General features: G+C 36.8%; 1 protein-coding gene across 1 annotated transcript in view; it reads left to right on the top strand.

Moving 5' to 3' along the window:
* Positions 1-24,798, top strand: part of MGA (MGA, MAX dimerization protein) — an 87,724-nt gene that overhangs the window by 24,892 nt on the left and 38,034 nt on the right. Inside the window, exons 3-9 of the mRNA XM_008587529.1 lie at positions 6,473-7,421; positions 8,332-8,410; positions 8,533-8,628; positions 16,038-16,169; positions 16,417-16,521; positions 17,543-18,201; positions 19,590-19,935. Of these exons, the coding sequence (XP_008585751.1) occupies positions 6,473-7,421; positions 8,332-8,410; positions 8,533-8,628; positions 16,038-16,169; positions 16,417-16,521; positions 17,543-18,201; positions 19,590-19,935 (2,366 nt within the window). The remainder of the gene's footprint in view (positions 1-6,472; positions 7,422-8,331; positions 8,411-8,532; positions 8,629-16,037; positions 16,170-16,416; positions 16,522-17,542; positions 18,202-19,589; positions 19,936-24,798) is intronic.

Raw genomic sequence — 24,798 nt, 5'->3', positions numbered from 1 at the left:
TTAAATTGTACTGGTGCTTTGGAAAATTAGGTGACTGCATATACATACAAGTGGGTCTGATTTTGGACTAAATTCTGTTCCATTGATTTATTTGTCTTTTTTTTTTTTTTTTTTTTGCTAGTACTATACTGTCTTGACAGTAGGTTTATAATCTTGGAATTAGTTAGAGTAAGCCTCCAACTCTCCTACCCATCCCCCGCCCAAGATTATTTTGGTTATTCTAGGTTTTTTTTGTATTTCCACATGAATTATAAGATCAATTTGTGAATTTCTACGAAAAAGCTCACAGAGATTGCCTTGAATGATAGATCCATTTGGGAATCTATTTGAATCTTCTGACTGATGAACATAGTATATTTCTCTGTTTAGGACTTCTTTAGTTTATCTCAGCAATTGTTTATTGTTTTCCATCTTTGATTAAATTTTTTTTTATGATTCCTTAATTAACATTTAAGATAGTTTTCCAATTTTTTTTGATAGTATATATAGAAATATAGTTAGTTTTTGGATATTGGCCTTGTATCTGGTGACTTTGCTGAATTTGCTTATTAGGGAAGTTTGCAGATTCTTTAGAATTTTCTACACACACAATTATATTATCTTTGAACCAAGTCAGTATTACTTCCTTTCCAAGCTTTGTGCCTGTTCTCTCTCTCTCTTGCTTGGACTTCCAGTACTGTGTTGAAAAGAAATTTTGAGAGTGGTCATTCATGTCTCCTGATCTTAGAGAGAATCATCCAATATTTCTCATTGGATCTTATGTTAGATGGAGTTTTTTTTTTTGTAGTGACTGCCCTTTATCACATTGAGAAATTCTGGGCTGGCTGGTTAGCTCAGTTGGTTAGAGCACAGCCTTATTATAACCCCAAAGTCACTTATTATAAACCCAAAGTCACATGTTCAGATCTCCATACCAGCCAGCCACCGAAAAAAAGAAGAAAAATTTTGTTTCTATTCCCCAATTTTCTGAGAGTTGTTACAAATGACTTTTGAAGTGCATCAAATAATTTTCTTGTATGCATTGAGATGCCATACATTTTCCTGCCTTTATTTTGTTAATATGGTGAGTTACATTGATTTGGGGGCGGGGGGATGGATGCCATTATACCAGCTTTGTTATTCTTGTGCTAAACACTAGCTGGTCATGAGAACGTACTTTTTAATATTGCTGGATTCAATTTGCTAATATTTTGTTGAGATTTTTGCACCTAAATTCATAAGGGATATTAGTAGTTTTATTTCTGATGTGTTCGAATTAGGGTTATGCTTTCCTCATAAAGCAGGTTGCAAAATGTTCCATTCTCTGTATTTTCTGAATTTGTACAAGATGGGTATGTTTTCATTATGTGTTTGACAGAATTCATTAGTGAAGCCACGGAGTTTTCTTTGGCAGGTTTCATATCACAAATTCAAATTCTCTATTGTTTTCTGTATCTTTGATTTTACTTTCTTCTTTATCTCCTTCATTCTGCGTGCTTTGGTTTGATTTGCCTATGTTAGATTGATGAAAGGCAGACTAAGATCCATGGACCATACCTGTTTTTGCATGGCTTGTGAGGTAAGAGTGGTTTTTACATTTTTAAGTGGTTGGGAAAGAAAAGAATATATTGTGACATGTGAAAATTATATAAAGCTCAAATTTCAGTGGCCATTTGTTGGAACACAGCGATGCTCATTTGTTTATGTATTGTCTATGACTTCTTTTGTGCTACAATGGCAGAGTTGAATAGTTGCAACAAAGACTGTATGGACTACATACAAAAGGCTAAAACTTTTGCAATTTAAAAATAAATACAATTTTTACTATTTATTTAGCCTTTTAGAAAATTTATCAACTCCTGACTTCGATAAATGATTTTAGACCTTTAATATATGTATTTAAAACCATAAATTTAGGCCGGCCCGGTGGCGCACTCGGTAGAGTGCGGCACTTGGGAGTGTGGCGGCGCTCCCGCCGAGGGTTCAGATCCCATATAGAGACCGGTCCGCTCACTGGTTGAGCGCGGTGCGGGCCCGACACCGAGGGTTGCGATCCCGTTGCTGGTTGCGGTATGGGTGCAAGTTGCGATCCCATTACTGGTCACGAAAAAAGACAAAAAGGAAAAAAAAAAAACCCATAAATTTGCCTCTGAGAGCACTACTTTAAGTGAGTTTTACAAATTTTGATATGTGGATGTCTTCTATTGATTTCCTTGTAGTCAAAGAAAATATGACCTAAAACCTTTGGATTAAGGGTTTGTTTTATTGTCCAGCATTTGGTCTGTTTTGATAGATTCTTCATGTATACTTGAAAAGAATGTATGTATTGTATGGTGTTGGATGTAGTGTTCTATAAAGGCTTATCAGGTAAGTTCGATTGATAGTATTGTTCAATTCTGTCTCCTTACTGATTTTTTGTTTGTCCTATCAGTTACTGAGAAAGGCTAAAATCTCCCATTATAGTTGTGGATTTCTTTGCTTCTCTTGTTAGTACTATAAATTTATGCTTCAAGTATTTTGAAGCTAAATGATTAGGTACATATACTTTTAGGATTGTTATGTCTTCCTGATGAATTGAGCCCATAAAGTTTTTATAATGTCCCTCTTTATCACTGATAATGCTTTTTTTTTTTTTTTTTAAATGGCGGCTGGCCAGTACTGGGATCTGTACTCCTTATTTTAAAGTCTACTTTGTCTGATGCTATTGAGCTATATTGGCTTTCTTATGATTAGTGTTTGCATTGTTTATCTTTTCCCCTCTTTTTACTTTCTGTGTGTCCTTGGATTTAAATTGTGACTCTTTTAAATAGCATATACTTGGGAGTTGTTTATTTACTGTTACAGTCTTTGATTTAATTGGACTGTTTGTTTACATTTAGTGTTATTATTTATGTGGCTGGATTTTTTTTTTTTCCTTTTTGTCTTTTTTACTGACCGGTAACGGGATCGCAACCCTCGGTGTTGCGCCCGCACCGCACTCAGCCAGTGAGCGGGAACCGGTCTCCACATGGGATCCGAACCCTCGGTGGGAGCGCTGCTGCGCTCCCAAGCAGTGCACTCTCCAGTGCGCCACCGGGCCGGCCCATGTGGCTGGATTTTAAGCATGTCATCTTGCTATTTTCTGTTTCTCTGATCTGTTGTTTGTCCTTCTCTGCTTTTATTTGGATTGAGTTTTTAAAAGTTCCCGTTATATTGCCTGTTGGCTTTTTAGCTATACCTCTTTGTTTTTTTTTTTCCCCTTCTTTTAGTGGTTGTATTAGTCTACTTGAGCTGCCATAATGAAACGTCATAGATTGGTTGGCTTAAGCAACAGAAATTTATTTTCTCAGAGTTCTGGAGGCTGGGAATTCGAAGACCAAGGTTCTGACAGGGTTTAGTTTCTGATATATCACCTTGGGTTGCAGACAGCTAGCTGCCTTCTCACTGTGCCATATGGTGGGGGTTGGGGAGCAGAATTGCTCTCTTTCTCTACTTATAAGGCCACAGTTGTATTAGACTAGGACCCCACCCTTATGACCGACCTCATTTAACTTTAATTACCACCTAAAGACCCTGTCTTCACATCGGGGGTTTAGGGCTTCAACATATAAATTTTGGGGGGAGGGGGACACAGTTCAGTGCTTAGCAGTGGTTATGGAGATTATAATATTCATCCTTAACTTGTCAAAGATAATATGAATTCATATAATTTGAATAGTGAACAGCTTATATCATTATAGTTCATATCCTTATATATGGTATAAATCTCCAAACACTGTTATTTTATTTACTTTGAACAGTCAGTAGTCATTTAAAGCAATTTAAGGAAAAGTCTTTTGTATTTCTTCATGTATTTATATTTTCTGGGTCTCTTCATTTGTTGCTGCATCTGTTTTCATATTCATTTCCTATCAGTCTGATGAATTTCCTTTTTGTACTCTTTTTTTTTTTTTTTTTTGGCAGCTGGTGGGTACAGAGATCCAAATCTTCGACCTTGGTGTTGTCAGCACTACGCTCTAACCTAGTGAGCTAACCAGCCCGCCCTCTTTTTTTTTAAGCTTAAAAAAAATTGTGATATAATTTACATACCATAAAGTCTACCCTTTAAAGTGTACACAGTTCAGTGGTTTTTAGTATATCCACTGAGTTGTGCAGCCATTATTACAATAAGTTTTAGGACATTTTCATCACCCTAGAAAGAAACCCCATGCCTTCTACTAGTCACTCCTCATTTTCCCTCAACCACTCCCCAGCCCTACTCAGCCTTGTGCAACCACCTGTCTTCTTTCTGTCTCTGTAGATTAGCTTATTCTGGACATTTCATATAAATGGAGTAATACAATATGTGGCCTTTTGTGCCTAGCTTGTTTTACTTAGCATAATGTTTTCAAGGTTCATCCATGTGTTAGCAACATAAATGCTACTCAGGGTTGAAAGCAGTAGCAGTCACTTGTCACCTGGAGAAGGCTGATTTCTCTCTGGAATTCAGTTCATTTATACTTACTGCATCTAAATGTCTTCAGTAGCTTTTAAGAAAAATAATTTATCTAGTGTTTTCTCATGGTTATTGCTGAAATGATGGTCTTTTGTAATCTTCCACAATCTAACTGGAAGTGGAAGACTTCCATTGAACGATTTTCGAGTAAGGTTAAAGTCTTAAGCAAGTAAATTGTGCAAGGAACAGATAACTACACATTCATGTAATAGTTGCTTGTGCATGTATAAGGTAAATTAAAGTTTTGTAAAGACATTGACTTTAATTTGGCTAGCAAGTAGTGAAAAAAAATTAGTGCTTCACTAATGAAGGATTGGTGTTGGAAACCTATTAGAGTGACACACAAAAGTGAAGTTTTTGTGTGGTTGGATCATATGGAATATGTTTAAGGAGATGCCAAAAAAGGCTGATAGATTATATTGGGTTTGAAAAGCATCCCAAGGATAATTTATACTTTTTTCTTTAGTTTCAGAAGCCTTTGAAGTATTTTTGAACAGGGATGTAACATGAATACAGTTCAATATTTTAGGAAGATAACTTCAGTAATAAAAGTAACAGATACCTAATTACCCTTGTTTGTGTTCTGGCCCCTCAGGTCCTCACTGCCTTGCTGGCTTTTTGATGTTTTCAAACAGATTTTAAAAAATATTTTGGGAAGAAAAACCTTTGAAACCTGCCTTCTGTAGTTCTAAATGGAGGGTTGGTCTGCTATGAGTTACTGTTCATACTACTGGAAATGGAAATTCACCTATTTAACTCTCCTTAAAAGTGAATGATCAGATAAAAATATTTTAGTTATATAGATACTATTTTCAATAATGGACTTTGAAGTAAAAACAATATTTGTTAGTGAATATGTGTTGTGGGTGTGTATAGTTTTTCTCAAAGCAGTTTTCATCTTGTTTTTCTGTATTGCTAACATTTTGACTTGTGTTTTCCCCCTCACCCCCACTGGCCATACAGAGATCCAAACCAACCTAGCTAACAGGCCAGCCTTAAAAAAAATTATTATTTTTGGGTGGCTGGCCTGTATGGGGATCTGAACCCTTAACCTTGGTGTTATCCGCACCATGCTCTAATCTAGTGAGCTAACCAGTGAGCCCCTTGTGTGGATATTTTGGGGGAAAAAATAAGAGGTGCAGAGATAAAGAGTTTTGGAATTTCTGTATCTGATAATTCTAATTCCAGCTGTACCACTTAATGTGGAATCTTAGATAATTACTTTAATTCCTTAGTCCTACCATGTCCTCAAGATACATTGGTGCCGTTTTTATCCTTAAAATGGCTAATTGGGAGGCAGGAGAACTACATCATTTATAGTGTTTTTTGATGAATTATACTCAATCTATCTGGGTCATATGTACTGGCCTTCAACCAACCTACGCTTTTATTTTGGAAGAATTAGTGGTAGGTTCTTTACATTGAAAGTGAGTTTTTAGATTTTAAAGTTGAAAAATCATCTGCCAACAACGTTAAAAATATACTAAAAAACCACTGAATTTTATACATTAAAGTAGTTCAGATGTTATGTTTTATTTTGTGTGAATTTTATCTCAAACACAAGAGAAAAAAATCAGCTGGCAGTTCGAAACTCCTTTCCTGATGTTTATTTCAGTTCTTAGTTGTGATGGACATGTGTTTACTTTATTGGTGGTTATCAGTGAGTGAATTTTTAGAGACTGATTTAGGGTCAGTGTCAGCTGACTCTCAATTGAGTTAACTTGAAAAATATCTAAAGGAAAAAAAGTGTTATAACTTATCCTGTATTTTGATTTAATGATAAGAGGAAACTATACTCTTTATTTTGTATATTTCCTGTTAAAAATTGACAGAAAATGTAAAAGTATGATGTTGATAAATTGCTTTTGAGAGCCTTGTTATGTTATTCAGAGTGTTTTTGAGGAATGGCTCACAAAATCTGATGTGTTACTTGTTTTCCAAAGTCCTTTTTATTTTCTCTTTGAGTCTTGTTAATGGATAGTTCTATGCTTTTTATCCCTCTCTCTCCTGTCTCTGTAGTCTTGTTGCCAGCAGTTTTGAAGACAGTTCCCATATAGCCTCACCATTAGATCCAAATGGAAACTTCAATGTTGTCATTAAAGAGGAACCTCTAGATGATTATGACTATGAACTTGGTGAGTGCCCAGAAGGGATCACAGTGAAACAGGAAGAGACAGATGAAGAAACAGATGTATATTCAAACAGTGATGATGATCCTATACTAGAGAAACAGCTAAAGAGGCACAATAAGGTTGATAACATGGAAGCTGACCATCCGTCTTCTAAATGGCTACCAGGCAGCCCATCAGGTGTTGCTAAAGCTAAAATGTTCAAATTAGACACTGGAAAGATGCCAGTAGTCTATCTGGAGCCTTGTGCTGTCACCAAAACCACAGTGAAGATTTCTGAGCTACCTGATAACATGCTTTCTGCATCTCGAAAGGATAAATCTTCTTTGTTGGCAGAGTTAGAATATTTGCCTACTTGCATTGAAAATTCCAGTGGGACTGACTTCTGCTTAGGCAAGGAATCAGAAAATGGTCTTAGAAAACATTCACCAGATCTCAGAGTGGTACAAAAATTTCCCTTACTTGAAGAGCCTCAGTGGAAGTATCCTGATACATCTGACAGCATTAGCACAGAAAGAATAATTGACAGTTCAAAGGGTTCAGCTGGGGACTCATTTTCAGGAAAAGAGGACTTGGGCAGAAAGAGAACAACTATGCTTAAGATCCCAACATTCCCAAAGGCTGTGAATGCTAATCAGAATGCCCCTTCAAATATCCCTGGAAAAAGGGGAAGGCCACGAAAATTGAAACTCTCTAAAGCAGGGCGACCACCTAAAAACACAGGAAAGTCTTTAACTTCTACGAAGAGCACCCCTGTAGACCCTGGGAGTAGCTTTCCAGATGTGAAGCCTGATCTGGAAGATGTGGATGGTGTTCTCTTTGTTTCCTTTGAATCAAAGGTAAGATTGTAATTTTCAGCATTCTAAGGTGAATTAGTTATTCTTGAATTGTATACTGGCTGATAACTAACTTAGAATCTAGTTTTGTGAATATATTAATTGTGAGGGTGTGGGCGTGTGGGGAGAGAAGTGTCTCCAAAATGTTTGGTTTAGTTGATAGGAATCACTTAAGACATTTCATTTGAATAGACTTAAAAAATTGTCTGTTTAGATCTCAGTTCATGATTTTCATACTGTTTAGCTGGCTTTTTAAAAATAATCTTTGGGTCTTGTTGGAATTATCATTATGCACTTACAAAAGGCATAGAAATCCATGAAAAGTTTACTCACTCTTTTGGAACACCCCATCCCTCCCACCCCCCAGTTTTTATCAGTAGTAGTAGAATACCATTGGAGAACCAAATATGAATAGTCTTATTAACTCTTGTGTCTTACACATTGATAGTTTGTTTATTCTGCTCTGACTCTTCAAGTAGGATGTTTTTCTTTTAGATTTTTATGGAAGCCTAGGTTTCTAAAATTGGCTACACGGATGTTGGGTGTTTAATCCTTTCTACCTGTTCTTTTCCTGCTTCCTTTTTAGTTGCTAAGTAAAGCTGTCTTTATATAGGCTCTGAGAAACTAGCATGCATGTTTGAGGTCAGTTAGCTGAGTGTGATACTATATTCAGATTTTTTACCTTGTTTTTTTTCCTTCTGATCATTAAAGTAATGCTAATGTGGAACATATAGAAAATAGCAAAAAGTGTGAGAAAGAAAAATTGTCCCTAGACTGTGAATTTGGAGTTATCACTTGTGAACATGATGGTATTTTCCTCCTGGTCTTTAGTTTTTCTTTTTAAATCCTGGTTTACTTTTAAACTTTTAAAAGTGATATGAACTACATTGTTTGTTTTTTTAAAAATGTATAGGAAGCTCTAGACATTCATGCAGTTGATGGAACAGCAGAAGAACCCTCTAGTCTTCAGGCAACAACCACAAGTGACCCAGGTATTACATAACAGTATAAAACGAGATGTATTTGTGGTTTGGGCTCTACTGCTGAAATACGAAACGTTCATTCTTTTGTAGTCTACAGTAGCTTATTCTATCATTGTTTGCTTTGTGAGTAGGTTGCAGAGCAAGGATTTCTCAGTTGGAAAAGGAATTGATAGAAGATCTAAAGTCTTTGAGGCACAAGCAGGTGATACATCCAGGTCTTCAAGAAGGTAAATTCTCTTAAAGTTATACAAAGCCAATTTTTTCTTTTGTTCTGTCTCTCCTCTCCTCTCTTTTTCTCCCTCCTTCCCGCCCTCTTTTCTGTTTTTTTCTCCTTGCCTTCCATCCTTGATTTCATCTCTTTCAGCGTCTTTCTACATATTTTTCTCTTCTCTACTTCGTAATTCTTTGCTTTAACTTAAAAACATGTCTAGTTCTTCTTTATCCTAATATCTTATGAATGGAAAAAGATGTATGATGATAAGAAAGTGATATTTTCTTTTTTTTGCCTTTTCCATGACCGGTGCTCAGCCATTGAGTGCACCGGCCATTCCTATATAGGATCCGAACCTGCGGCCGGAGCGGTGCTGTGAATGTGCTCCCAGCGCTGCACTCTCCCGAGTGTGCCACAGGGCCGGCCCCAGGAAGTGATATTTTCTATATTCATTCTTATAACCCAGTTTCTCCCCTCCTCCCATTTCTCATCTTTTTAACTTTGGTTGCTTCTGTTTGTGTTTTTTTTCATGTACCACTGGGAATTTAATTAAAATTTTTCATTATTATCTCTGTTTTATTGTGTTGGGGTTATCTTGGCCTTGTATATGTTGCTTAGTACGTTTTTTTTTTTTTTAAAGATGATTGGTAAGGGGATCCTAACCCTTGACTTGGTGTTGTCAGCACCATGCTCTCCCAAGTGAGCTAACTGGCCATCCCTATTTAGAGATCTGAACCCATGGCCTTGGTGTTATCAGCACCACACTCTCCCAAGTGAGCCATGGGCCGGCCCTTAGTACCTTTTTTAAAGTAATGAAATCTACTGTAGTTACTACCATCATAGTAACTACTGATGTCCCCCTGTTTGCCTTGTAATGAAAAATTATAGGCCATGCTCCAGTTTTTAGTTTCTTATCTTTGATTTTAGGTGTGTTTCTTTCTTTCTTTTTTTTTTTTTTTTAAAATTTTTTTCCTTTTTGTCTTTTTTACTGACCGGTAACGGGATCGCAACCCTTGGTGTCGCGCCCATACCGGGGACCGGCAACGGGATCGCAACCCTCGGTGTTGCGCCCACACCACGCTCATCCAGTGAGCGGGAACCGGTCTCCACATGGGATCCGAACCCTCGGCGGGAGCGCCACCGCGCTCCCAAGCGGCGCACTCTCCAGTGCGCCACCGGGCCGGCCCTAGGTGTGTTTCTTGAATTGGTTTTTTAGGTTTTTGATTCTTACAAATTATCAGAGAGCTGTCTAGTCTATTTACATTATATAGTAGATCATTTATCTGATAGTCAAAACATTACAAGCTATCACAGAAAAGCTTGATTTATAAAATGATCATTCAGTTTCTAAATCAAATGCTAATAGTTGAATAACTTTTGCTTTAATGAGAGGCAGCTTGTGTGACAGTGTGTTCTTAAAGTGTGCAAATCTCAGTCTCCAAGTGATATGGACTGGGTACTGTGGATTATAAGGGACAATTTTAGTCACAGTAGTCTTGCTGTTTATTATTGATCATTGTCAGCTTTTACTTATGCTGTTTTATTTAAATAATAATCTCTGACTTCATCCATCAATGAATTTAACCTACTTTTCCCCGATCCATTTCCATTTTTTTTTCCTTTTTGTCTTTTTTCGTGACTGGCAACGGATCGCAACCCTCAGTGATGCGTCCGTACCGGGACCGGCAACGGGATCGCAACCCTCGGTGTTGCACCGGCACCTCGCTCAGCCAGTGAGCGGCCGGTCTGTACGTGGGATCCGAACCCTCGGCGGGAGTGCTGCTGCACTCCCAAGCGGCGCACTGTAGCAGTGTGCCACTGGGCCGGCCCTCCATTTCCATTTTTAATTAGTTATATCCTTTGATAATGTAGAAATATTATGACATTTATATTGTGTTCTTTCATCTTAATCCTACGTTCATTTTAATCTTAGTTCTAGAGTTAAATATATTCATTGTTCACAGCCAGTCTTTTTGCTCTGGTTTGTTTGCATATAATTTCTTGGTTGGCTAAGGTTTAACTATTTTTTCCTTTTCTTAGACATTTTAGTCAGATCTATAATCTTTTCCTTTATGGAATGGTGGGGTTAAAATAAAATGCTTATGAAACTAAGCAGATAACATATAAAGTGAAATTAGCCTAAATTTGAGAGTTAGATTCTGGTGGTTTGCAGCACAGGCACCACTGCTAAAGGGACAGCCATGTAAGTGGATTGTTGTCATATGGGACTGTGGGCTCAGTATTCTCAGGTCTTCCCATCGTTCAGTAGAAGCTGGAGTTGGTTATGTGATGTCTCAGTTTTTAAGTGGTGGCAGCTAATGTTAGTTTTTTGGACAGTTAACTCAAAGCTTTAAAAACACAGCCAAACAAAACATGTCTGTGAGCAATCACTTTTCACTCGCTTTACAGATTCTGCATTTGCTCCAAGTTTGTGCTTAATTCTTAGATTGTTAAAGTTTATTCAACTGCATTCTTACATACTTTTATTTTTTTAAGCAGTTAAATCTGTAATCCATGTGGTACTTACTCTTCAAGGTGTGAGAGTTCTGTTTTGGATTTTTCCCCCTATTTTATTTTGGCAGATTTTCCCCTCTTATCCTTTGCTTCCTTTAAATAGCTAGACTTAGAATTTTAACGAATAAGTTAGTTTGGTTAAATATTTGTGGTAATTGAGTGATGTTAACCTCAGATCTCTGAAGATAATGAAAGTATTCTTTTAGGTCCATCTCTAAAAATCGATGCTTAAAGTAATTTGTTAAACTCCAATTCAGTAATGTCATTTTTTTGCCTTTCTTTTAACTATAGAATTTCATTATTCTTTAGAAAATAGCATCTAAAAATCTTTGAGCTGAAAAAAACCTCAAAAAACTTGAAAAGCTTTTTGAACTTGCTCTGGAATTGTGGAAGAAATGCTGATTGAGCTTGGGAAAATGTTTTTATTGTTGTTGTTGGTAGTTTTGTAGCTAAAATAAAACAATGTTCTGTATTTTGCTTTCCATAGTACTGTATGTTTTTGTTTTCTTTACTACCTTTACTATATTTATATTGGTCTATTTTTTAAGTCTGTCAACTTACCTGAAATTATCATCTGTTTTTGAATGTTAAAGGCATGTTTGAAGCATTTCTATTTCATTGCTACTAAGTCAATTCTATGTCAATTTTTAAAATAAACATTTTTAGAACAGTTCTAGATTTACAGAAAAATTGGGAACATAGTACAGAGAGTTTCCATATCCTACACACCCAATTTCCCCTATTATTAACATCTTACATTAGTGTGGCACATTTGTTACAATTAGTGAAGCAATATTTATAAATTATTAATTAAAGTCCGTGCTTTATTCAGATTTGCTTCATTTTTACCTAATATCATTTTTTTGTTCTAAGATCCAATTCAGGATACCACAATACTTTTAGCAGTCTCGTCTCCTTAGTATCCTCCTGGCTGTGACAGTTTCTTGGACTTTTTTTTTTGTCTTTTTCGTGACCGGTAAGGGGATCACAACCCTTGGCTTGGTGTTGTCCGCACCGCGCTCAGCCAGTGAGCGCATCGGCCATCCCTATATAGGATCCGAACCCGCGGCGGGAGCGTTGCTGCGCTCCCAGTGCCTCACTCTCCCGAGTGCGCCACGGGGTCGGCCCTTGGACTTTGTTTTTAATGACTTTGACAGCTTCGAAGAGTACTAGTCAGGCATTTTTGTAAAATGTCTGTCAGTTGGGATTTGTTTGATAGTTCGACTGGGGTTATATATTCTTGAGAGGAAGACCACAAAGGTAAAGTTCCATTCTCATCCCATCGTATCAGGGGGTATTTACATTCAACATGTTGATCGTTGATCACCTTTCTCAGGTATTATCAGTTTTCTTCACTGTAAAATTATTCTTTTTCCCCTCTTTTCCATAGTGTACTCTTTGGAAGGAAGTCATTATGTGTAGCCCACACTTAATGAGTGGGGAGTTAGTTTTACCTCCTTGAGGATAGAGTAATTATATAAATTATTTGGAATTATTTTGCACCAGAGATTTGTCTATTCTCCCAGATTTGTTTATTTAGTTATTTCTATCAGTATGGACTTTTGTCACTTTTTTTTTTTTTTTTAAGATGACTGGTAAGGGGATCTTAACCCTTGACTTGGTGTTGTCAGCACCACACTCACCCAATGAGCTCACCAGCCATCCCTGTATGGGATCTGAACCCATGGCCTTGGTGTTATCAGCACCATACTCTCCCTAGTGAGCCAAGGGCTGGCCCAAATACAGCTTAATTTTTTTCATTCATCATATGGGATAGGTAGTGGGAGCTCTCTGCCCCATACTTTGGTTTTTTTTTGGACCGGTAAGGAGATTACAACCCTCGGCATGGTGTGGTCTGCACCACACTCAGCCAGTGAGCTCACCGGCCATCCCTATATAGAATCTGAACCCGCGGCCTTGGCACTCCCAGTGCTGCACTCTCCCAAGTGAGCCACAGGGCCGGCCTGACTTTTGTCACTTTTAATATTAATTTCCTTTATGAGCAGTGACAATCTTTCAAGAGCTCTCTGCCTCTTTCTTTTTAGTTGTTTAAAAAGATAGCCTGAATGTGGTGTTAAGTCAGCGAGTGATTAAGCTGGTGTTTTTCTTCTATGTGCCTTTCTGTTCTATGTTCACTGGTTATATAGGTGTTTAGAAAACTATAAATACTGTAAATGTATTTTTGTGGCTACTTTGCATTTCAATGGGTTTAGCTAGAAGCGGGCATTTTTTGCCATGCTATATATTTTAGATGAATCTGCTTTTGCATGAACCTAAAGGTTATCATGTTTTTTGTTTTTGTTTTTCCTTAGTTCTATCTTTGAGTGTTTTTTTTTTGGTTGGTTGTTTTGTTTTTGTTTTATGAAGCTGGATGGTATGGGGATCCTATGTCTTTTTTGTAATGGTGTTACAATATATCTTTTAAAAGTATCTCCTATTTCTACTTCTTGGAAAGGAAACAAGAAGTAGCTCCTGATATGGTAAAATGAAGCGAAAACATTTGAGAGCATAATTTAGTTGAAACTGTTCTAGTTAGAAAAGATTTTAGGGGCCGGCCCGGTGGCGCACTGGATAAGTGCGCCGCTTGGGAAGCGCGGCGGTGCTCCCGCCCGAGGGTTCGGATCCCACATACAGACCGGTTCCCGCTCACTGGCTGAGCGAGGCGCGAGAGCAACCCCGAGGGTTGCGATCCCGTTGCCGGTCCCCGGTCGGGTACGGGGGCAACACTGAGGGTTGCGATCCGTTGCCGGACACGGAAAAAGACAAAAGACAAAAAAAAAAAAGATTTTAGGCTTTTCCTCAATATTCATTCTATGAATTATTTAACTTTTATTTTCTGCAAGCTAAAGTTATTTATGCTCATACAGATGAAATAAGTTAAGTCTAAGTCTCACATATCTGTTACTTGGGAGGATTTTTTCTTGCAGGGCAAACATTTCAGGATTCTCTGGATAAGCTAAAATGGGAATTACTTTGAACAGTGTTCATGTGCCATTGACCACTCTACTTTTAGGGCTTTGAAAAAAAATGTATATTAAAAAATGAATTTTATTTGGACTTTTTGTTCGTTCTTAGGACATGATTATTTTTGGAGGGGGCAGGTAAAAATATACAAGTAAATGCAGATAAGAAAATATGTAGGAAATGCAGTCTCTAAATTTGATTGTATGAATCTAGATTTTACATGTCTTCCTACTTGCCAATATAGGTGCATTTTTAACAACATCATTCTTTTCTTTCTGCTTTCTCTATAGGCAGCTCTTCCGGCAGTTTTTGTCATTAACAGTGAATGATATTTTTCTTTTCTCAGAGCACTGTAGTATTTCATTTGATCCTTTGTTTAAGATTCATTTCTCACTTGAATTTCTGCAATAGTTTCTTATTCCCCCACCCCACCTTTCCTAATTAATTTCTACTTATTCTCACTTAAAAGTTACACTTTCAGTAGTTTTACCAGATTCCCTTGGGCTTGTCAGATGTCATTTCTTTTTCTTTACCTCTCATAGGACTTATTTAACCTATTGTAACTATTAAAAGTCAGTTGGAAAAACATAACACTAAAGCTCCTTGAGGTCTGAGAATTGTCTTTTATCTCTCTAAGACCATGTGCATTATAGAGAAGGTGCAGTAAATTTTTGAAGTATACAGCGCAGTATGGAGGATTCGTGTTCCATTTTTCTGTTGAAACTAGAGGCTTATAAGACAAGTTTAGCCCAAGTTGCACAATTAAGAAATAGTAAAGACAAGATTAGAAACCAGTTGTTTTGATTTTTAATCTTATTTTCCCCCTAGTTAATTGGGAACACAGGAAAGAATGTTTTGTTTTATTGATGTTAGCTTTAATCACATTATGTGGTTCAATAAAATAAATATGGTACAATGAAAATTCTTATTTTACAGAACTAGAATTGCAAATTAGAATAGCTGTCTTTTGTTCAGATAGGTTCTGTGTGGAGGATATACAATTTAACCAAAAGAATTTGTGGCTCATAACCTACCTAATATTGTCAACTTTTACGGAACAAGCACTATGTGAGCTTTTTCTTGAAAACCTATTCCTATGACTTTTAATGGTTTTACTGTGATACTTGATGCTTTTAGCTTCTCTTGGCTTAGTTTTGTTAAAATTTTAATTAAATGCTTTCCCAAAAGATTGCCTCTTAACCTACAAATAAAGAAGTTACAATATTTATAGGCTCAATTAACCGTAAATGTCATTAATAATAGCTAGAGAATCAGTAGCCATAATCAGTAGCCAGAAGCTCAGCCTATGGCAAGTTTGTATTAGAGGCCCTTGAAAGTCTCTGGACCACAAAGGGATAAAGCATAAAAGATCTGAATTCTGCTCTGTTTTTGTATTAGTTATCTATTGTTTCTTAACAAATTACCACAAACTTAGTAACTTAAAACAGCACAGTCACTGTCTCAGTTTCTATGTGTCAGCAGTCTGGGCATGGCTTAGTTGGGTCCTCTGTTTAGGGTCTCAAAAGGCTGCAGTCAAGATGTTGGCCAGGTCTGATTGCTCATCAGTGGCTTGGTTGGAGAGGGGCCGCTTCCAGTTTCCCTCAGCTTGCTGGTAGAATTTTTTCCTTGCAGCTTTAGCAAGATAGGTGCTACACTCTTGTGTTATCACATATATGTAATCATGTACATCCCATCCCCTTTGCTATGTTCCATTGATTAGAAACATATCAGCCAATAACACTCAAGGGGGAGGGGGTTACACAAATATATAGTATCAGAAGGAGTGGATAATGGGGCTACATTAAGTAAGTCTGCCACTGTTTATTTTTATTTTGTTGTTTTTGCTCTCCACTATCTCCTATATCTTTATTAACTACCCCCAACCCTGCCAAAGGTTAAAAAAGAAAGAAAAGGGAGATAATGATTAGTGGTCCTTTTTTCTTGTAGTGGGCTTGAAATTGAATTCAGTGGATCCAACAATGAGCATTGATCTTAAATACTTGGGAGTACAGCTACCTTTGGCTCCAGCCACTAGCTTTCCTTTTTGGAACCTTCCAGGAACCAACCCTGCCTCCCCTGGTAAGTATGTAGCATTTGTAAAGTCAGATACTATTTTTCTTGTTTAAGTTTCTTGTTTAGGTTATTTGTGATATAAATAGCTACCTTTGTTGGCAACATTGAGGGTATTCTAAGGTAGATTTTTTTGTCTCTTAGCATAGTATTAATGAATGATATATACGTTTTAGATAAAGTCTTACTGATTAATTTGATCTATAATATTGGCTTGCTAGAATTTTGGTCATCTCTTTTGCTTTTTCTTTTATAGATGCTGGATTTCCCTTTGTTTCTAGGACAGGGAAGACCAATGACTTTACCAAGATCAAGGGATGGAGGGGAAAGTTTCATAGTGCTTCTGCATCTAGGAATGAAGGTAATTAGTTCTTAATAAAATTCTAAATATGTTCTGAAATATGTAGCCAAAACCTTTTGTTAAAAGTAAGCCATGGTAGTTTTTCTTCATCTCTTCTCTCCGTGCTTTAAAATGAACTGAAAATAATTGTCTTGCTGATTTTTGTCTGTTACCTGTTTTCCCATAGCCACTACTGTGGGGTTTAGTTCCTAATCCTGTCAGGCTTAAATAATTTCTGCGAACCTTTTAACTGCACATCCTTCTGTTATTCCTGCAATTATAAAAAGCATCATTCTCAAGCATTATTTCAGAACTGTATACTTCAGAGTTCTATAGTGATTCCTGACAGTTTTATACTTGAAGGTAAACTTCTAATCCGAGCATCTTGTGTGTCTTTTGGACTCCTTTGTTAGTGCCTTTCCTTTCTTACTGCACTTGTTTGCAGTTTACACTCTAACCAGATAAATTTACCATTTGTCCAAAATAGTTTCTCTCACCTTTGAATCTTTTTGTAGTGTTAACAACAGTGTAATAATGTTTGTCTCTCTACTAAACTTAATTTTTTGTTCTTACAATCTAAATTTTATACTTCTCTTTTTGGCCTTACCTCTTCTCTAGCATTTTGTATCAAACTCCAGGTATTCCAAACTCTTGGCATTTTGTTGATGTCTGCTTTGGTTCAATTTTATTTTTTTTGTTTTTATGTTTTTACTGTATAGTTAGGGCAAAAGTTGTCAACGGTTGAAGACTCATGTTAATAACTGTTGTTAGCACTTTGTAAATATTAGTGTGCAATAAATAATGTAATTGATAATTTTGGGGCAGGACATAATTTTAAAGAATGGATTTTAATGTAAATTAGTGTCTGAGACTCAATCTCTTCACTTGGTTTTATATTTTTCCTTCTTTCTGAAGAGAGATAGTAGAGAAGATTCGACAGTTTGTATAGCTCAATGTTCCTGGCCTTTTTAAATGTGTTTTTCTAGATATCTAAAGATCTGTTTTAGATTTCTTTAAGTATCTTGTGTCTCCTTTTTTCTAGGTGGAAATTCAGAAGGTTCACTGAAAAACCGTTCTGCTTTCTGTAGTGATAAACTAGATGAATATTTGGAAAATGAAGGCAAGCTGATGGAAACAAGCATGGGTTTCTCTTCCAATGCTCCCACATCTCCTGTGGTGTACCAGCTTCCAACCAAGAGTACCAGCTATGTACGAACACTTGATAGTGTACTAAAGAAGCAGTCTACCATTTCCCCTTCTACTTCTTACTCTTTGAAGCCTAATTCTGTACCCCCTGCTTCTCGAAAGGCAAAGTCTCAAAACAAACAGGCCACTTTTAGTGGCCGAACTAAATCATCTTATAAATCCATTTTACCATACCCTGTTTCACCAAAACAGAAACACTCTCATATGATTTTAGGAGATAAGATTACCAAGAATTCTTCAAGCACCATCTCAGAAAATCAGGTGAATAACTTTGTTGTTCCAACTCTAGATGAAAATGTATTTCCAAAGCAGATTAGTTTGCGGCAGGCTCAGCAACAGCAGCAGCAGCAACAGGGAACTCGCCCTGCCGGCTTGTCTAAATCTCAGGTGAAGCTAATGGACTTGGAAGACTGTGCACTTTGGGAAGGAAAACCAAGGACCTATATCACGGAAGAGCGAGCAGATGTATCCTTAACAACTCTGCTCACGGCTCAAGTAAGTATCTGCTCTTTTCTGGAACCATATTAGTGCTTGGCTAGAATGAATGAAGTTAGTGAGAGGAAATGGGAAGGTGGCTTTTTGGCAGGAGGAACAGGTAGTTTTCAGCATTTAGTTACCTTGGTGACAACTATGGGCATGTCTTCCCCATTCTTTTTGTTCTTTTTTACCAATTAGACACTCAAGTATAAATCCCTTCTGCCACCAGAGGGAGACAGTACAATTGCACTTTTGAGTAAGTCCCTTTCCTATATAAAGGCAGCTGGCCATTCTGAAAATCTCTAAATCTCTAATTTCATTCTCCAAAATGTGGGCAGGTACATTTGTTGCTCTTGTTAAAACAGTTTTGAGAGTTCTTCTTAAAGGGCAAAGGACTAAATCCCAGGGCTGGCTAGTTAGCTTAGTTAGTTAGAGTGTAGTGATATAACACCAAGGTCAAGGTTCTGATCCCTGTACCAACCAGCCACCAAGAAAAGGGTACTAAATCCCAGAAAATCCCCAAAATAATAAACCTGTGAAGAAAAAAAATTTTTTTTTTTGGCAGCTGGGATCTGAACCCTTAACCTTGGTGTTATCAGCACCATGCTCTCGCAGTTGAGCTAACTGGCCAGATCAAGAAAAAACTCTTCTCTTTTGTAAAATTTTGTATCAAGAATTTTTTATTTATTAATTATGCATCTATCTTCATAGTCTCCGGTATGTATAAAATGACACAACAGCATTGCTGATATATTTTTTCAGGAATTTTTATACCTTACCTTCCATTTTCTAATTCTGTGACTGAATTCGAGAGCTGAATATCATCGGATGTTGGGACTAAATGCAGATTGTGTCCTTTATTATTAATTCTTCATAAAGACTTTTATGCATGTATTATCCTGTTCCCTTTTTATTCATTACCCTAGAGCAGGGACCAGCAAACTTTTTCTGTAAAGGGCCAGATAGTAAATATTTTAAGCATTGCACATTGTACACGCTGTTGCAGTTACTCAACTCTGCTGTTGTAATGCTACAGACAATATGTAAATGAATGAGCCTGGCTGTGTTCTAATGAAACTTTATGAAACAAACTAGATTTGGCCCATAGGCCTTACGTTTGTGAACCCCTATCTTAGATCATTATGTGTGATTTCTATCGAGAATAAATTCATCCTTAATATTTCTGCTCATAATTAGTGAGACTATTCTCTTGCTTCTTTGCTATGTGTTAGAATGGGAAATTGCTCAGAGCCCTGGTTATATTCATGCTTTGTCCCTTGAATCTGTGTTAGTCTTGTGCTCTTAGTACTCAGTCAGAGAAGGAGACAGACTGATATATGACTGTAAGTTGTTGGTGATATAGGGGGATGATTTAGTAGAATTACGATTTTCTACTTTAACTTTAGGCATCTCTCAAAACTAAACCCATCCATACGATCATAAGAAAACGAGCCCCTCCATGCAACAATGACTTCTGTCGACTGGGTTGTGTATGTTCCAGTCTGGCTTTGGAGAAACGCCAGCCTGCTCACTGCCGCCGACCAGACTGTATGTTTGGCTGCACTTGTTTGAAAAGAAAAGTTGTGCTTGTTAAGGGGGGATCCAAAACTAAGCATTTCCAGAGGAAGGCTGCTCATCGAGATCCAGTATTTTATGATACTCTGGGAGAAGAGGCAAGGGAAGAAGAAGAAGGAGTCAAGGAAGAGGAAGAACAAATGAAAGAGAAAAAGAAGAGAAAGAAGCTGGAATACAGTGAGTATTAATGAAGAGTTAAAACAGTTTGGTCTTATTTTTGGAAAAGTATGGTTATTTTAAAACAATATTACCTACTTTAATCCTGATCCATGATCTAATAAGAATCTTGAGAATTCTTACATGCTGTTTCTAATATGGCATGTGTGATATGCACACTCATCCATACCTTTTTTAAATTGAATTTTTCTATGAGAATGGCTCTGTTGTGCTTAATTTGAATCATACTCTTACTTAGACTTCCAGAATACTTTTGAACCTTCTGAGTTTATCCATTTTCTGTAAGCCCCTGTATGTTCCTTGAAAAGAATACAGATGATCCGTATAATCCATTATATTTTCTAAAAGGAGAAATGTGCAGTAAGACTGGTGATGGTTAGAGCCATTCACCAAGTGGTTGTAGATTTCAGGACAAGATAGGGGTGTTACAGCTGAGCGTCTTGTACTCTTTTGAAAAGCTCATTTTTCCTTTTGGATAAAATATGTAGATGTAGACCCAAGTTACGTATTAATTCTTATTTTTTCCTTTCTGTTATATCTCTGTACTCGAATATATTGAATACAATTTTACCATATAATTCAAAAGGATTTCTTGTTTCTTAGTTTATCAGGAAATTAAGTTCCTTTTTTGGCAGTTTATATTTACATTTCCTGTTGTTTGCCATGTTCTCATTTCAATCAGAGATGAGTAATATTTCAGTGTATGTTCTAGGATGTTTTGTGATTCCACATGTGTGCATACACATAAATATTTATAGTAATGGAACTATTGTATATTATGGTATTATAACCTTTAAATATTTAGTATTATAAGGTCTTGTTCTGCCTTTTATACTAATAATTGTAGATCTACATTATAATGTTAGTTTTAATGGCTTCATATTATTACAGTTTTTTTGTTTGGGCAATTAACCTTTTTGGGTTTTCTTTTTCTTGTATTTTTATTTTATTTTTTTAGTGGCTGGCTGAATGGCGATCCAAACCTGTGTGACCTTCTTGTTATAAGGCTGTGCTCTAACCAACTGAGCTAATTTTTAATTTTTACTTATTTATTTATTTTTGGTGGCTGGCTGGTACAGGGAGCTGAACCCTTGACCTTGGCATTATAACACTTGCTCTAACGAGTTTTCTTTATTATAGACAATATAGTGATAAACATCTGTGTTCAGGATAGACTATTAAAGTGGAATTGCTGTGACAATGAGTACACTTTAAACATTATAGGTATTGCTAGAGAGTACCAACTTACACATATGCCAGTAGTTGGATACTGCCAGTTTTTGTGTACTCTTAACACTTCTTGTTTTTTTTTTTTTTTTGTAAAGATGACCGGTAAGGGGATCTCAGCCCCTGGCTTGGTGTTGTCAGCACCACGCTCAGCCGGTGAGCTAACCGGCCATCCGTACATAGGACCTGAACCCGTGGCCTTGGTGTTATCAGCACCGTGCTCTCCTGACTGAGCCACGGGCTGGCCAACACTTCTTGTTTTTTTAAAACTCTTTTGGACTGGCCAGATAGCTCTCACTTGGTTATGGTGTGGTGCTGTAAAGTGTTCAGAACCCCCTACTGGCCAGCCACCCACCCAAAAAAATAAATCTTTTTAAAAACTATGTCAAACTGATAGACAGAAATTGGCATCTTGTTCTAAATTTGTATTTCTTCAGTGATAGGTTTATTACCATTTGTCATAAACTTTCTTCTGTAAATTGTCTTTTTGAATTCTTTGCTAGCTTTTATTTAGTTGTATTTTTTTTTCTTACCGTTTACGAGAGCTTTATTTTTTCCAGGTTGTAATGTTGTAATTTATATTTTAATTTTATTCAAGGTCCCTTCCCCTACCACCCCAAAATGGAAAAAGCAGGGATTGTTAAATCTGGCAATCTTCCTTCCGTGGTTTCTGTCTTTGGAGTCTTGCTTAGAAAGTCTTCCTCTATCCTCAAGATCGTAAAGCTATTTAATTAGATTTTCTTCTAATACTTTTATGGGCTTAAAAAATTTAAATTGTTAACGTATCTAGAATTTATTTGATATGAAATTTGTAGTGGGGAATTATTTTTCTTCAAAATGGATAGCTAATTGTACCATCATTTAATTGAGACATACATACTCTACTACTTTAAAATGTTACCTATACTGTAGATTAAAATACACTGATGCTTGAGTCTCTTTCTAGTCTCTTCTAAAATTGTGATCAGTGCCAGGCTATTCTAATTACACTTAGTGTCTACGTCAGATAGACACTTTATATACCTAAATGATCTTTGTATAGGTAAAATTTTTTTTTTTTTTTTTTTTGTCTTTTTCCGTGTCCGGCAACGGATCGCACCCCTCAGTGTTGCCCCCGTACCGGACCGGGGACCGGCAACGGGATCGCAACCCTCGGTGTTGCTCCCGCGCCTCGCCCAGCCAGTGAGCGGGAACCGGTCTGTATGTGGGATCTGAACCCTCGGGCGGGAGCACCGCTGCGCTTCCCAAGCGGTGCACTTATCCAGTGCGCCACCGGGCCGGCCCCTGTATAGGTAAAATTTTAAAGGCTTAAAATGAAGTATAATGCTGAATTATTAGTTGTATTCATATCTCTTTACTCAGTTTACTCCTTATACTTAAAGCATCATGTTTCCATTTCAGAGCAACAAGAATAAGTTAGAAAAGCAGGACTACTGTGTATCTGTTAGGCTTCATTGGTTTCTTTTTTTTTTTTTTTTTTTTAAAGATGACCGGTAAGGGGATCTTAACCCTTGACTTGGTGGTGTCAGCACCACACTCCCAAGTGAGCCACGGGCCGGCCCCTTCGTTGCTTTCTTGATTAGTATCTTCATCCTATGTCCTGCCCTTGACCAGAGTTAAACTCTGGAAGCCAGCCAGTTATCAAAGTAGTTTTTGGTTTTCTCACTGGTACAGTCCATTTAAAAAAATGTGGCCTGCTATTTTCTCTCTAGGAACCACCAGTGTTCTTATATTTGTAGGGAAGGGTGAAGAAACTAGGAACAACTAGTTACAACTGCTATGTAAAAGGAATAGAAGTAGAGAGAAGAGTTCTTGGAGGGAAGAATGTTGCTGAGACTGAAAATGAACGAACAAAAATAAATTTAAAAACTGGGAAAAGGTTGAGGAAATCTCTTAGTATGTTTTGCAAAAAGATAGCGGAAAATGAGAAAAAAATAAGTGTGGATGATTTAGAGGAGATGAAGAAAGAAAACAAAGTGAGAGAAAATACTCAAAGAAATGATGGAATAAAATATCTCAAAGCTGAAGGACATGAAATTTCAGATCAGAAGGGCCCACTGAATACCAGGCAGAAATAATTTTAAGAAGATCCCTATCTGAAGAAAAGACATCCTTCTGACATTTCAGAACATTTAAGAATAAAGAAGATATCCTAGATGCTTTTAAAGAGAAACCATTTTGCATATGAAGGATTTAGAATCAGTTTGATGTCAAGGAGAAAATCAGTAATACTGTGTATGTGAGTCATTGTTTCTCAAATCAGGGTGGGATGGGAATCAGATGATTTTTCAGTCTACTCAGTCAAATTACAGGTCAATTATGTGCATAAAATAAAGATATATTGAAAGATGCAGTGATGCAGGAAGTTGATGACCTGTATACTACTGTTGAATTGTTAAGATTGTGCTCCAGAAAATGGAAAAGGAATTCAAGAAGCAGGAGATATCCTCTCGTAAAAAGTGGACCTAGCCCAAGAGGAGGGGGAAAAAAATCTTAAGGTGACAGCTACATGGCAAGACTAGAAAGCAGTGTCTTATTTAAAATAGATCAGAAGATGCTGGTAAGAATATATTCAAGAAGGTATTAGATTTATTTCAAGAAATAACATGATTAAGAACCTGGAGGATCTCCATGATTAAGTGAAGGCATATGCTGCCTTCCTTGGTTAAAAAACAAAAACAAGTAGACTAGTAATGCAAAAATTTGTCCAGGAAAGTTATTGTACAACTATAAGTCAGTAAAAATGTTCAGGGCCGGCCAGTGGCTCACTTGGGAGAGAGCGGTGCTGATAACACCAAGGCCATGGGTTCGGATCCCTATATAGGGATGGATGGTTAGCTCACTTGGGAGAGCATGGTACTGACAACACCAAGTCAAGGGTTAGGATCCCCTTACTGGTTGTCATTTTTTTTTCTTTTTAAATTTTTTTTCATAAAATTCTGAGCAGTTAGTAAGAGTATAAGTAAATAGAATCCATTTGACCTGAATAATTGGGATAAATTTACTGATACAGAATTACCTTTCCACCTTTAAAGGGTCATTTGCACTAATTGATTCTGCAAGGATTAATCAAATAAAGCATACTTTGTAAGTAAATTGATTGGTTTTACAGTCTTTAGAATTGACTTACACAGGTTGAGCGTCCCTAATCTGAAAATTCAAAATGATCCAAAATTCAAAACTTTCTGGGTGCCTACATGACGCTCAAAGGAAATACTCATTGGAGCATTTTGGATTTCACATTTTCAAATTAGTGATGCTCAGTTGGTATATATTCTGCAAATATTCCAAAATCCGAAACGAATTCAGAAATTTGAAATCTGGAAAAAAACAAACCCATACTTTTGGTCTCAAGCATTTCAGATTAGGGATACTCAACTTATATACAAAGCACTAAAGGCCTATATTTAATACAGTACAGAAATCAGTAATATAAACCATGACAATGTGAAAGTATTGCTATAGCTGACAGAAGTTGAGAGGTGGAGTAAGTTTAGGATGCTAATTTCCTTACCTTTCATCACACTGAGTCCTTAGCTACTGCTAAATCATGAAATTGAGTTATGAGGGTATTTCAAAAAGTTCATGGAAAGATTCTTTTTTTTTTTTTTTTTTTTTTTTTTTTTTTTTTTTTGG

Source organism: Galeopterus variegatus, unplaced genomic scaffold (genome assembly GCF_000696425.1).
Source record: "Galeopterus variegatus unplaced genomic scaffold, G_variegatus-3.0.2 Scaffold119, whole genome shotgun sequence".
NCBI classification, from domain to species: domain Eukaryota; kingdom Metazoa; phylum Chordata; class Mammalia; order Dermoptera; family Cynocephalidae; genus Galeopterus; species Galeopterus variegatus.
The sequence above is the reverse complement of the archived record's forward strand: the minus strand, read 5'-3'. Positions and strand labels throughout refer to the sequence as shown.